Here is a 15,290-nt window from a genome sequence, read left to right as displayed (position 1 = left end):
ACTCGACCGGGGGGTGGGTTGGCTGGCACCGCGCCCGGCCACCTTTGTCTCCCCAGTGGCGATGTTTACACCCCGCACCAGGTACTCATTTGAGGCTGAGTCGACCTAGGGGAGGCCCAGGACCGGTTCAAATATTCGCTGCGGATTGGTCGCGAGCGGTAATGGAACGCGGGTCGGTCTGGTTTCGTGGTGCTGCGCGTTAACCATGACACTTCCACTCAGCCCAATTCCTCTCCTTCACAAAGATCCCCCGTGTAGCCTTGACAGACTGCTGGGGCAAGTGCTGTTAGCGAGCACCTATGAAGGCCGGCACGGCACACGAGGGGGTGGGTGGCCAGCACCACGCCCGACCGCCTTTGTCTCTCCAGTGGCGATGTTTACACCCCGCACCAGGTACTCAGTTTGAGGCTGAGTCGACCTAGAGGAGGCCCAGGACCGGTTCAGATAATCGTCACCGGTGTTGGCCGTGAGCGGGAATCGAACCCGGGTCAGCCAGGTTCGTAGCGCTAACCGCTACACCACCGCTCCCCACTTAGACACACGCAGAGGCAGGCACGCACACACGGGCGTCCAAACCGGGCAATGTTTATTCGACGCAAACAATTTTTACGGCGCGTTAAATCGGAAGGATGCGAACGTACACAAGGCACACGGACTAGAAGTATTTATAATTTAGAAGTCAGCAACCGCAACGCTTCCCCCCCCCAAACCCCCACCTCCACACCACTAATGACATCTCTCACACAACCCACGTGCAGTTTATCGCGAGCACACACATGCCGAATTAGAATGATACCCCGCCCCCCCCACACCAACAAAAACTTTGCAGAGTCGCCTAATACACATTTGCCCAAATATCGTTCATGTAGTGTTCGGCCTCACGTGGGAGCAAAGCAGACAATCTCTGGAGGTAACCCCCCACACAGCAGCAGCTACAGCAGCAGCTACAACAGCAGCTGCAGCAGCAACAGCAGCAGCAACTACAGCAGCAGCTACAGCAGCAGCTACAGCAGCTACAGCAGCAGCTACAGCAGCAACTACAGCAGCAGCTGCAGCAGCAGCTGCAGCTACAGCAGCTACAGCAGCAGCAGCTGCAGCAGCAGCTACAGCTGGCATAGCAAGCGCCTGGTGTGGTCATTGCATTCTCACAGTGGGATCGAGGTGGTGGAAGGTGGGGGGGGGGGGGGTTCTTGGTGGGGGAGGTGGGGGGGGGGGATCTTGGTGGGGGGGGGTGGGATGTTGATGGGGATGGTGGGGGGGGGATCTAGGTGGGGGAGGTGGGGGGGGATCTGGGTGGGGGAAGTGGGGGGGGGCCTTGTTGGAGATGGGGGTGGATCTAGGTGGGGGGGGGGGGGGGTGGGATGTTGATGGGGGTGCGGGGGTGGTAAGGTGGTGGTGGGGATCTTGGTGGGGGGATGTGTGGGGGGGGAGGGGATCTTGTTGGGGGGGGGGGGTAGGGATCTCCAGAGTGAGGAGGAGGCGACCCCACGTGTCGCTGTAACCAGCGCCGCTCAACCTCGGCCGGGTGTCTCTCCGGGTCATCGGCGTCAAGAACGTCGCCTGACGGCCGCTGCAAGTCACGGCCCATCGACTCCGGACTCGCGTTGACACGGAAAATATCCGGTGGCGAATTTGGCGTCGATGTCAATACCCTCTCTCCTCCACCGGTACAACCCGGCTGTGCCGGAGGGGGGGGGGGGGCTAAGTCAGTGGCACGCCAACGTCAAGAATGGACAAGTCGAGACGCCGTGCGAGTCGCGACACGGCGACACGCGCGACATCAACTCACCGCCAGCTCCTTCCCCGGCCCTGCTTGCCCCCCCCCCCCCCCCGAGCCAGATTCAGACGTCTTTGGCGAGGTCCGGCAAAACAGGGGGGGTGTGGGGGGGGCAAACACGGCACCCACCAGCACCGCGAGCTTGTCCCACCCCCTGGCTCGGTTCGGATGTGCCAGTGGACAAAGGGCGATCGTACGACGAGTACGAGCACTGGGAGGGGCTGAGACGCCGCGGGGGCTTGCTGTGCCAACGGCTCCCGCAGCGCGTAGAAGGTAGGATTAGCGCACTCACTCACACACTCACTCACACTCACACACACACTCTCACACACTCTCACTCTCGCTCACACACACACTACACTCACTCACACTCTCACTCACACTCTCACTCTCTCACACACACACTACACTCACACTACACTCACACTACACTCACTCACTCTACACTCACACTCTCACACTCACACACACACACTCACACACACACACTACACTCACACTACACTCACACTACACTCTACACTCACACTCTCACACTCACACACTACAACTCTCACACTCACACTCTCACACACTCTCACTCACTCTCACACTACTCTCACACACTCTGACACTCACACACTCTGACACTCACACACTCTCACACTCTTACACACTCACACACTACTCTCACACTCACACACTCACACTCACACACTCACACACTCACACACTCACACACTCTCACTCACACTCACACACATCCCTCACACTACCCTCACACACTACTCTCTTACCGTCACACTCGCACACGACTCTCGCTCTCACACAAAGTGCTGGGTACGAAATCCAAAATAGCGCGTCCTCAAAATAGCATCCAAACCCAGCGATGGGGGTGCCTCCCCGTGCCCACCTACCACCCCAGCCCCCCGCCCCGCCCCGGTATATCAGCTTCGTTCACAAATCCCCTTGTTTCAACGGAGCCCAAATGTATCCCCCATTCTTTCACGCGGCTCCCCTTCGACCGACGACCACGCAAAGCCAACTCTGGAACGCGCTATTTCAACGCCACCGCGGCTGTGACAGCGCTGAACCGGGCGTCCACGGCAGTCACAACAGTCTGCTCTGCGCGATTATTATTTATTCCCTTTTATTCTCAGGCTATCGATTTTTTTGTGGTGGGGGGGGTCCCCAAAATTATCTGCCGGCGACGTTATTTGGAGGACGCACTGTACCAGCCGTTGGCTTTTGTTTCGGACGCTGCCACCGCTGGCGCCGCTGACGCCGATTAAAATAAAAAACCCACGGAGGGAGGGAAGGAAAAAAGAAAGCCGCACGGAGGAAACCCGAGAAACGCAACGAAAAAAACAAACAGCGCGGGCAGATTACTCATCACCGCAACCAGCGGCTAAGTTTAGATCGGTGCATGGGAGGTGTGGTGTGTGGCTCCAAGTGCGTGCCAGCGTGTACAGGCACGCGCATCGAGGCAGGCGCAATGTCAAGTGTTGTGTGGGGAGCGCTCACGGCACAACACCGGCGACAATTGTCTGCGACCGGTCCTGGGCCTCCCCTAGGTCGACTCGGCCTCAAATGACTACCTGGTGCGGTGTGTAAAACCATCGCCACGGGGGAGACAAAGCCGGACGGGCGTGTGCCGTGCCGTGCCGTGCCGGCCTTCATAGGTGCTCGCTTAACAGCATTTGCCCCAACAGCCTGCGTTGGCCACACGGGAGATCTACGCGTTTGTGAGAACAGAGGATCTTTGTCTTTCTGTGTGTGCCGGGTGGTGGCGCAGTGGTTAGCGCACTGCACGTGAGTGTTTTGCAGGTGTGCGTGCGTGTGTGTGTAAGACTGTGTGTGTGTACGTAAGAGTCTATCTGCGTGTACACATATATATACTGTATATACAAACGTGAATTATCTCAACCATTGCAGGCAGCTCTTCTCCCGGCCGCGTTCACTGCCTCAGAGCGGCCAGCCTGCGTCAGAGAGTGGGGGGGGAGGGTGAAAGGAACACAGAACCGAAAGTTACACCGGCCCGCTTTCACTGCCAAGGCACCGCTGCGTGCCGACATCGCAACGTGTCACAGCGTGCCGTGGCGGGGTCGTGCCAACGGGTAACGTGGCGGCGTGTACCAGTGGGAGCTGCGGTTGCAATCGCGTACGTCGAAATTGATTGTAATCTCGACCTCGGGTGTCGTAATTTCGGCTTAAAATGCTTTTTAGAACTGCTTTTTGCGTGTTCTCTATCTTGGTTCTTTCGGTAAAGTTTACGTAGAAGGGAAGTAATAAAATAATAAAAATGAAAAACATAATAAAATTGATAATTGTTTTTTTATCCTTCTATCTGGCAACAAAACTGACACCTTTGTTTGCATAGACCACAATACCTGCAGTCATAATGCAAACAAAAAACATAACTCTGATAATGTATGCACTGTCCTTGAAGTTGATTGGTCCAGATGGTCCAACCCATGTGAGACTAGGCTCTAAGGAAAGCTGTCTCGGGTGTGGACCAATCAACTTCAAGGACAGTGCATATATTATCATAGTTGTGTTTTTGTTTGCATTATGACTGCAGGTATTGTGGTCTATGCAAACATGACTCCTTGTAAAAAAGGTGTCAGTTTTGTTGCCAGATAAAAGGGTAAAAAAACAATTATATTTTTTACTGGCAAATTAGGTTCCAATGGTGCTTCTGTAATTGTCGTAGCGGTTTGCAGTGTCCACGTGTCCCTGTGTCCCCGTGTCGTCCCCGTGTGTCGTCCCCGTGTGTCGTCCCCGTGTGTCGTCCCCGTGTGCCGTATCGTCCACGTGTCGTCCCCGTGTGTCGTCCCCGTGTGCCGTGTCGTCCCCGTGTGCCGTGTCGTCCCCGTGTGCTGTGTCGTCCCCGTGTCGTCCCCGTGTGCCGTGTCGTCCCCGTGTCGTCCCCGTGTGCCGTGTCGTCCCCGTGTGTCGTCCCCGTGTGCCGTGTCGTCCCCGTGTGCCGTGTCGTCCCCGTGTCGTCCCCGTGTGCCGTGTCGTCCCCGCATGTCGTCCCCGTGTCGTCCCCGTGTGCCGTGTCCCCCCCGTGTCGTCCCCATGCGTCGTCCCCGTGTGCCGTGGTGGTGGCGGCGTGCCACCTGCGGGACAGCTGGTCCTCCTGGCCGCGGGCGCTGGCCTCGCCCACGGTGGAGGCCCCGGCCGGCAGCTGCTCCAGCTGATCCATGACCTCCAGGCCGTTCTCCTCGGCGATCTGGTGGATGAGGCTCTCCACCTGGTCCTGGGGCGTCGTGAGCGTCGTCGCCGAGCTCATGCTGTCCTCCATCACCTAGGCGACACACGCACGCACACGCACGCGCGTGTCAAGACCACCTGTGTAACGCACGCACGCGCACACACGTGTCAAGACCACCTGTGTAACGCACGCACGCGCACACACGTGTCAAGACCACCTGTGTAACGCACGCACGCGCACACACGTGTCAAGACCACCTGTGTAACGCACGCACGTGCACACACGTGTCAAGACCACCTGTGTAACGCACGCACGTGCACACACGTGTCAAGACCACCTGTGTAACGCACGCACTCACACACACATGTCAAGACCACCTGTGTAACGCACGCACGCACACACACGTGTCAAGACCACCTGTGTAACGCACGCACGCACACACACGTGTCAAGACCACCTGTGTAACGCACGCACCTGCGCACACACGTTAATATCCCGTGTGACACACACACGTTAAGATCTCCTGTGCAAATTTTTTCAGGCGCTGTCTCCCCGACAGACCTGGTCTTCACCTGAGGACGGCTGCTTGCGTTGTGGCCGAAACGTCGTGAGAATTATTTTATTATGTTTTATTTTTATTATTTTATTATTACTTCCCTTCTACGTGACTTTATCGAAAGAACCAAGAAGATGATCTCCTGTGCAACGCACGCATGCACACGTGAAGATCCCCTGTGTTGGCGAAAACGTATGAAGGCCGGTAAGGCACACGAGGGGGTGGGGTGGCCAGCACCACGCCCGGCCACCTTTGTCTCCCTTGCGGAGAAGTTTACACACCGCACCAGGTACTCATTTGAGGCTGAGTCGACCTAGGGGAGGCCCAGGACTGGTTCAGATAATCGTCACCGGTGTTGACCGTGAACAGGAATCGAACCTGGGTCCGCCAGGCTCGTAGCGCAGCGTGCTAACTGCTACGCTACCGCTCCCCACACACATGTACACACACACACGTACACACACACATGTACACACACACACGTACACACATGTACACACACACACACGTACACACATGTACACACACACACACGTACACACACACACACACACGTACACACTTACACACACACACACGTACACACACACATTCACGCACGCACACAGATCCTCCGGGTAACCATGCGCACCAGACGGGCCGAAGCTCTGTTAGCGAGCACCTATCAAGGCCGGCACGGCACACGCGGGGATTGCCGTTTGGCCAGCACCGCGCCAGGCCGTCTTTGTCTCCCCAGCAGTGTGCAAGTGTTGGTCAGGGGGAGAGGGGGCAGGTCGTGCGAGCGATGACGCGGAACTCACCGAGGTGTGGACGTCCAGGTTCTGCACCTGGTGCTCAAACTTGTCCATGACGGCCGACACCTTCTGCAGGTCCATCGACTTGAGGGCCTTGTCCAGCGACTTGGTCACCTGACCCATGTTCTTGGTCACCTGATCGAAAAGACAGAGATGCCCCCGTATAGCCTCGTCAAGACTGCTGTGGCAAGTGCCGTGAGCGAGCGACACCCAAGATCAGCACGGCGCACCAGGGGGTGGTGGTGTGGCGAGCACCTCGCCCAGCCGCATTTATCTCCCCAGTTCTGACGTAGATGACACACCGCACCGGGAACTCATTTGGGAGGAAGCTGGAGATGCCAGAGAAATAGTGCGCGTGTTGCGGTGCCCTCATGTCGCCTTGTCCCGGTGCGGTGCTGCGGTGCGCGGTGCTGTGGATCATTCCACCGGTGCGGTGCAATTGGGTTATTCCACCGGCGGTCCTCACCGCCTTCATGGTGACCGCGCTCTGCACTTTGGATGCGACGGCGTCGACGCGGGACGCCATGCGGAGCCAGTTGAGCCCCTCGTTCTTCTTGCGGATCGAGTTCTCCGCGTAAATCCGCGCGCCCTCCACATTCTTCTGCTGCAGCGCCTGGTGGGCGGCGGGAGGTGGAGGGAGGTGGAGGGAGGGGAGGTGGGGGGAGGTGGTGGGAGGTGGAGGGAGGGGAGGAGGGAGGGAGGGGAGGGAGGGGAGGGAGGGGGAGGGAGGGGGAGGGAGGTGGAGGGAGGGGAGGGGGAGGGGAGGTGGGAGGGAGGGGAGGGAGGGGGAGGGAGGGGAGGGAGGGGAGGGAGGGGAGGGGGAGGGAGGTGAAGGGAGGGGAGGGAGGTGAAGGGAGGGGAGGTGGGAGGGAGGGGAGGGAGGGGAGGGGGAGGGAGGGGAGGGAGGGGAGGGAGGTGGGGGGAGGGAGGGGAGGTAGGTGGGGGGAGGGGAGGTGGGAGGGAGGGGAGGTGGAGGGAGGGGAGGTGGAGGGAGGGGAGGTGGCGGGAGGGGAAGTGGGGGGAGGGGAAGTGCATAGGGGAGGTGGAGGGATGAAGGGGTGGGGATGGGGGGGGGCATGAGAGGAGTTTTCGGTTCATTTTTGGTTCACGCAGTTGCCGAGTGTATGAGCCCCCAAACTCGCACGATGTCACGCAGCCGCAGTGACCGACGGCACTAGATTCGGCTGTGGAGAATTGCTCCTCAACTCGCAGAGCGCCGACAAATGATAACCGGCGCTTTTGTTTCGACGTTTGTACGCGTGACAATTAAAAAAAAACTAGGTCAAACCCAAGAATAAATAACGAATCGTAACACTGGCCGCGGAAACCCACTGCGCTAAGTTAGTGGGGGCAAAGTTGCACGAGGTGAGGGTTAAGACGTTCATCTGGAACGGAGTAAGGCTATTTTATTGTAAGCGCTTGGGGAAAGAGACGATGGGAGTGTGGGGGTTAAATACGGTGTGGATAAGACGTAACAGCCAGCCCGTGTCGCTGATGTGACGCAAAGGTCAATAAGAAGTGGGCAAAGTTTACTACCAGTCACTCAACATCAACATGTAATTGTGCCCAAAGTAGGTGATGCCGTCACCACCACCACCACCACCACCACACCTCGCCAATGCTTTATACCCTCCGTCAGTTCCTGCAGCTGCTGAGCGGTGGAGACACACAGCGACCTCCAAGATCAGCCCTGACAGTCACCCACCATCTGCTCTTAGATAGAGTCCCATAGGCTCAGACAGAGACCCACAAGCTCACAGAGACCCACAGACTCGCACAGAGAGCCACAGACTCGCACAGAGAGCCACAGACTCACACAGAGACACACAGACTCACATAGAGGGTCACACAGAGACCCACAGAGACCCACAGGCTCACACAGAGACCCACAGAGACCCACAGGCTCACACAGAGACACACAGACTCGCACAGAGAGCCATATCGCTTCTGAAAAGAGCTACGCAGTTTAGTGCGCCTCACCCGGTAAAATAAAATAAGTGTAAGAGTTGAGTTTCGATAAGAGCCAATGCCCGTCTCGTTGCGCCAAGGTGGCAGAACGCTCTGCCCACTGAGCGCTACCTCCCGCAAGCCCCGGTGGTGATGGTCACCCATCCACTGGGTGCATTCAGAGCGATTCGAGTGGCAGTCCTGGGAAAAAGTGACAGTTGAGTGCGCCTTCCCTGGTAAAAAATAAAAAAAATAGTTCAAGTGGCACACGTGGGTATGCGGGCGGCGCTTTACCTTCTTGACTTTGGCCTGCTCTGTCTTGGCGTCCTTCTCCGCCTTCTTGGAGAGCTTCTCCAGCTGCTTCGCTGTGAACTGAGAGCGGAGCAGCAACGTTGACCACCACAGCAGTAGCCGTGTGTACGCCGGGTACACACACACAGGGCACACACACACAGGGTAAACACGCTACAAAGACCCTGCTGGGGTAAGTGCTGTTAGCGAGCACCTATGAAGGCCGGTACAAGTGGGTGGTCTCCCTAGTGGCGATGTTTACTACACCGCATCAGGTTCTCATTTGAGGCCGAATCGACCTAGGGGAGGCCCAGGACCGGTTTAAATATTCGCCACTGTCATTGATTGTCGTGAGCGGGAATCGAACTTGGGTCGCCAGGTTTGTAGCGTAGCGCACAAAAAACTGCACCACCACCCTCCAATCGTATATACAACAACCGCCATTCGCTACTAAGTGGCGGTGACGTCACTTGTGCCAGGCTATGTGCACGTTAAGGCCACGTGAAGTGTCAAACGCCCGTTGGCAGGCGGTCACGGGACAGACCCAGCAGGTGCCATGCGTTGCCTTAGTGAAATGACCGGCTGATGCACCACTTGTGCCCCCTACTGTGCTAACTGTGTATAATCTTAATTTTAGAACTTTCGTGACTGCAGTAAATGATTATTTGGTTCTTTCGGTTAAGTCACGTCTAAAGATAAAATAATAAATTAACTGTGTATACCCTAGCGGGGAGCAGTAGTGTAGCGGTTAGCGCGCTGCACTACGAACCTGGCGACCCGGGTTCAATTCCCGTTAACACCTGAGCACCACACACACCTTAAAACCACACACACCTTACCTCCAACTCCAAACACCTGAACACAAACAAACTAAAACATCGGCGACCCTTTAATGCATCATCAACTGAAACCAAAAGGCGTTGTGATCGGATCAAAACCAGCCTGCGACGGGATAAATAATCTTCGAGAAACGCAAGTCGCCCCGTCAACAATTGGGCATCGTCACAACTCTGTTGACACGTTAAAGTCGTCGTCTGTTTGTGCCGTGAATCGCAGGTGAGGAGCGCTTTTTACCTTCAACTGGAACAAAGTGTCTGCGAAAAGAGAGAGACACACACACACGCGCGCGAGTCAACAACATAACGCAATAAAGATTCCGATTCTGAACCATGTACACAATTCTCCACGTGATGTGTGTGTAAAAAAAACTAACTCGACGCAATATCGCGACGCATGCCCGCCGGCTACGTGACGTTAAGTGACGACACCGGCAATTGATCGACACAAGCACACGCTGGAGCGGTCTCCGGCATTCCGTGTTTCGTGGGGAGACAGGGAAAGTGCCGAGGGGAACGAGAGGTAACAGGGGAGGTTACAGAAGAGGTAACAGAAGAGGTAACAGGGGAGGTAACAGGACAGGTAACAGAAGATGTAACAGGACAGGTAACAGAAGAGGTATCAGGAGAGGTAACAGGACAGGTAACAGAAGAGGTAACAGGGGAGGTAACAGAAGAGGTAACATAAGAGGTAACATAAGAGGTAACATAAGAGGTAACAGGACATGTAAGAGAAGAGGTAACAGAAGAGGTAACAGAAGAGGTAACAGGGGAGGTAACAGGGGAGGTAACAGAAGGGGTAACAGAAGGGGTAACAGAAGAGGTAACAGGGGAGGTAACAGGGGAGGTAACAGAAGATGTAACAGGACAGGTAACAGGACAGGTAACAGGGGAGGCGATTTGTAGTAGAGGCGAGTCAGAAGGGGTGGGGGGGGGGTATAGCTGAGAGGGGGGCGTGAGGAGAGATAGGGAAGCGATACAGGAGAGAGGGGGGAGAGAAAACATGGGACATACAAAGGGAGATGAGAGGGAAGATCTGTCATGTGACCGACTGGACATCTGCGATAAAGAGCTTCACAGCTTATCGGATTCCCTCCTCCAGGAAAAATAAAAATTATTCTGATCGATGAGAGGGGGGGGGGGGGGTATGGGGGGAGAGGGGAGGGATGAGACTACACGGGACTGATAATAAGATCATTGTATACCACAGGAGGAATCCGATGTGCTACAAAGCTCTTTTGTTCACAGATGTCCAGCAGGGGCAGGGCAGAACGTGACAACAAACAACACAGAAACACGATGGGGGGGGGGGGGGCGTGAAATAATAGGTGAGGTAAACGAATCACACGAACAAATATACACACAATTTTAACACGTAGGCTTTCGCGACCAATATTATTAATAATCAACGTTTTTGGGTTTAGATCGCAATTCTGGCGAATTGCCCGATGATGCTGGATGCAATTACCAGCGAAACGTCGTACTACTCAAATTGTAAATGTTGTGGTTTCACGCTTCAACACACCGGTGGGCTAAAGCAGTGAACTATTTGTCTTTTGTCAACGTGACACTTTTTTACTGATTGGCCGTGTCGGGTGGTGGAGGGTTACGACACATTTATAAATAACGCGATCTAAACCCAAAAATGTTGATTATGAATACACAATTTTGTTTGTCATCTTACCGGGTAAAGTCCACTGAAGGTATAAACTTATGTTTCAGAAGCGACCAGGCAACAAATGATAGCTTAGCGAAGTTTCTTATCGTCGTATGGAAGTGTATAACGGTGGGGGGGGGGAGGGACGCCCACACGCCCCCGCCGCCAAAGAGGCGCTCCATCGCGGGCCAACCAGCCAGGAAAACCCGCAGGCTTCTCACTAGGCCGCACTCGGCCTCCTCTTCCACAACATCTCCGGCTCAGCGCAACTGACTTACGCACGCGAACCACGCACCCACCACCACCACCACACACGCACCCCTTGCCGTAGTTGTCAGTCACTCTCACACAACAGCCCACAACAAACACCGCAACAAACACCGCCAACAGCGTCCCTTACCGTCCATGGCGAGTCGGGGGGGTCTCCGTCTCTTCCTTCTTGGTGACGTCACCAACCGCGGTTACGCAACGCCCCGCCGCCGATGACGTCACTGCTCCCCGTCGACGACGTCATAACAGCCACGCCCTCTCACTCGATGACGTCGCGCGTCACGCGCTCAAGTCACCAACCGTGGTTGCGCAACGCCCCGCCCCCGGTGACGTCACTGCTTCCCGTCGACGACGTCATAACAGCCACGCCCTCTCACTCGATGACGTCACGCGCCGAGCACGTGCTCGTGATGACTCCTCGCTCAGCTGACTTGGGGGGGGGTGCGTGTCTTGGCTACCGTCACCACCACCTCCTCTCCTCCTCGTTGAGGATTATCCGCCGCCTTCTAGAGGCCGCCAGCCGTGGCGACGGAGCGATGCGATGAGCCCCCGTTGGCGCGCGGGTGGATCGTTGTTCTTGTGGTTGTTGTTGGTTGTTTGACTTGCATCCCACTGCGTTGGTGTACGGTGTTTTTTTCTGCAATATTTTTTTTTCTTGGATTTTATGTTTGCACTCAAGTCACATATTCACTTTAAGATGTTTTTTTTTGCTTAATGTTTTTGTTGGTTGCGGTTGCACCCGATTCAAGAGCCGAATGGCTCACAGGGCCTATACCTAATAAATAAATGAACTTGCTGCCTCGCGGGGCACGGCGGCTTGGGGGCAGTGGATTGAGCACGGCTTGGTGATGGTTACGCTGCCTGTCGTTGGCAAGACGTGCAGCGCACACACGGGGGGTTGAGGCGTATTCTTGCCTGAAGACAACCTACCCCCGTCGTCAACAGAGACCTCCACGATGTACCGATCCCCCCCCCCCAGCCCCCTTCCGTCAACATTCTCGGAATTTCATTCGCCCAGTTCCAGGAGGAACGCCGGCGAAACAAGAGTGAAACGCAACAACTCAGTCGAGAGTCACAACTTCGCACCTCGTGGGTGTGACACTACTAAGGGGCCGTCCATAAATGACGTCACGCGATTTTGTACGATTTTTGACCCCCCCCCCCTCGTCACACGGCGTCACGAAAAGTCAGACCCCCCCCCTCAAACATGACGTCACAAAGCTCTGCCCCCCCCCCCCCCCCCCCCCATTTTGAAAATAAAAGATGCTTCAAATCGCTTTAAACTATTGTCATTGAAGTGCATATTTAATGTGGCGCTGCACTCTGATGTAGGAGTGTTGTTATCAAAATTAGTGTGGCTATAACAATTCTATATTTATTTAAAGTTGCGCATTTTGATGTAGCGTCACATTTTCCAACCCCCCCCCCCCTCGTCACACATTCACACCAAATGTAAAAAAAATGTTTAATGGATGTCGCGGAGCCTGATTCACAACAGTTCAACGAATCGTGAATGTCGGTGGGTCGGGGGCGAATGTTATACACCCCCACCACAAGTTATATATCTCTTGATGACCAACGGCCCCCCCCCCCCCACACCAGGTAGCGCTTATTGTCTCCCACTGACAATGACCACACGGCCGCGCGGTTTCGCCGCCTGCTGCAGAAACTCGCGGTTCGGATCCGGCAGGCCGCCCCTAGCAAATAGTACGGGGCGTCGTGAACCGTAGATCGACATTGCGCCGTCCGCTTACGCGGGAAGGCGCGCGTTGACCGCGCAGTGAACGGGTCATGCAGATCCCCCGTGTGACGTCGTTCGCAAGAGAGCGCTGCTCGTCAGTCGTGTGCCAGCAACGACAAAAAAGGTAGATACTCGCTAATTTCATCGATTGAAATGTACATTTTTTGTTTTTAGCGGAACAACCTGTTTTGAAACGTCAAAATAAATTAAGCGGACAATATATTTCCTTCGTACATCTGTCCGTTGAAAAAAAGAATTGCTGTTTTTTTTTTTTAAAGTCCCATCGACCACACGGCCGTCCTGGGAGTGCACGATTTCGGCAGCAGTTGATTCAAAAACAAGCAAACTCTGGACCAGTTTCACCATACCAGTCTCTCATCAGCAGTATCGTGCTCGCGTGAACCAACGTTGGTGAACTGCCGGATGTCGAGACTTCGTGAGGCTTTCTCGGGAAAATAAGCGGAATAAAATTATAATAAACCCGTAATGACCCAGCCCCCCCCCCCCGCTCCACACCTAATGACAATTATCTCATTCAGCAAATGCATTTAACTCTCGATCCGTGGGCAGATTATCCGGATGGCGGGTTAGGCCGTGCTTGCGAAAGAAAAATAAATAAACCATCTTTACGCACGCGCACGCGAGTTCAATCGTCAGTCGCTGCTCCTCACTCGCCAGGGGGTTTCGTGACTCAGGCGCCCCCGTGTGACCGCCAACTTGTCAGAAAGTAAAGCGGTTTGAAGCGATAAAAAAAGAGATAATAATCGTAAGATAACCCAATCCATGTCGCCGCCCCTCCCCTGTTGTGCGTAGATAAACGAAAAAATACGTTTCGATTTAAAGCTTTCGTGACTGCAGGGATTCATCTTCTTGGTTCTTTCGGTACAGTCACGTAGAAGGGAAATAATAAAATAATAAAAATAAAACATAATAAAATACAATTCTCACGACGTTTCGGCCACAACGCAAGTAGCCGTCCTCAGGTGAAGAACAGGTCTGTCGGAAAGACAGCGCCTGAATGAACACCATATACGCAGCCAAGCTTGGTGGTGTTCATTCAGACGCTGTCTTTCCGACAGACCTGTTCATCACGTGAGGACGGCTGCTTGCGTTGTGGCCGAAACGTCGTGAGAATTGTATTGAATGTTTGATTTTTATTATTTTATTATTTCCCTTCTACGTGACTTTACCGAAAGAACCAAGAAGAAAAAAAATACGTCTTTGCCACGTATCCACCCTTGCCACTGAATAATAACGCACAAGGTTTCCCTCGCTCGATGCGGGGCCCGTTTGTCGGACCTCGCGCCGTATATGCGGATAAACTATTTCTACCCAGGACGTCGCGTGCTTCGAATCCACTCGCACCGCGGCTACGCGGTCGCATGCGGGACAGCGTTTGCGTACCGCGGCCGTGCGTGCCGTACGCGCTTACGCCGGGCCAGACAGCCGTCTCTCTCGCCTCGTGCGGTTTCGCTTTGCGTGCCCATTTCGGAGATCGCATCTGCTGCTGCTGCCGCACAGGAGCGAGGGAAATCTCGACCGCCGACTCCGTAACGCGGGCGTCGCCACGCAGCAGTCACTCGCTCTCACGGAGAGACGACTTGGAGCAGCGAGGAAGGAACCGCAGACGAGCGGGAAGGTGGTGGCGGCGTCAGCGACGCGAGATTTGCAGGCGGTGAAGCGCACTGCGCCATCAACACGGAGACCCGAGTTCGATGACCTGGATACGGGGAACAAGTCCGTCAAGTCAAAGCGATTCCGTGCTGGCGTGAGGCAAGCGGTGGAAATGTCACTTTCCTGTGGCGGGGGAAAGTATATCCATGGGACAACCAACGCTGACCACCTTACAAATTAGTACTCATGTTATCGACTCGAAAGCAATGATGATGGGCTGAGTCGACCCACAACCAGAACTTGCAAGCTTCCCATCATAAGCCCGCTCGCTCTACCGCTCAGCCACCCACCCCTGGCCATCAGCGGTTGAATTATCTGAAGCGGTCCCGGGCGCTGCTGTCATCGGCCTGTGCGGTGAAGTATGGTCAAACATCCCCCACAAGCGAATCGGTTACGGCGACGCCTTTACCGCGGAGCGGATTGACAGAGTTGTAAATCATTTCATTGTCGTGTTATCGTTACCACGACTGTTTGCACATAGTCAAATAGTCACTTTAAGCTGTTTTCTTGTTCATGTTTTTGTTTTTTGTTTGTTGCGGTTGCACCCGATT

At 55.0% G+C, this 15,290-nt stretch overlaps 1 protein-coding gene across 1 annotated transcript; it reads right to left on the bottom strand.

Moving 5' to 3' along the window:
* Positions 1 to 1,350: 1,350 nt before the first annotated feature.
* Positions 1,351 to 11,537, bottom strand: CHMP1A (charged multivesicular body protein 1A). The gene is made up of 7 exons (XM_061573242.1): positions 11,455 to 11,537; positions 9,636 to 9,655; positions 8,565 to 8,642; positions 6,790 to 6,936; positions 6,330 to 6,458; positions 4,879 to 5,066; positions 1,351 to 3,735 (listed from the first exon to the last, which is right to left on the bottom strand). Exons 1-7 carry the CDS (start codon positions 11,459 to 11,461, stop codon positions 3,714 to 3,716), a joined length of 591 nt encoding a protein of 196 aa, XP_061429226.1. The 5' UTR covers positions 11,462 to 11,537; the 3' UTR covers positions 1,351 to 3,713.
* Between the last annotated feature and the right edge of the window lie 3,753 nt (positions 11,538 to 15,290).

Source organism: Lethenteron reissneri, chromosome 52 (assembly GCF_015708825.2).
Source record: "Lethenteron reissneri isolate LAM-NWPU_2019-01 chromosome 52, ASM1570882v1, whole genome shotgun sequence".
Taxonomy (NCBI): domain Eukaryota; kingdom Metazoa; phylum Chordata; class Hyperoartia; order Petromyzontiformes; family Petromyzontidae; genus Lethenteron; species Lethenteron reissneri.
The sequence above is the reverse complement of the archived record's forward strand: the minus strand, read 5'-3'. Positions and strand labels throughout refer to the sequence as shown.

Excerpts from the sequence above, each read along its gene's own strand:
- CHMP1A (XM_061573242.1), bottom strand. Across the intron at positions 8,643-9,635 it reads ACACTTTGTTCCAGTTGAAG|TTCACAGCGAAGCAGCTGGA; the intron begins GTAAAAAGCGCT and ends CTCCGCTCTCAG. Across the intron at positions 6,459-6,789 it reads GCGCGGTCACCATGAAGGCG|GTGACCAAGAACATGGGTCA; the intron begins GTGAGGACCGCC and ends CTTTTCGATCAG.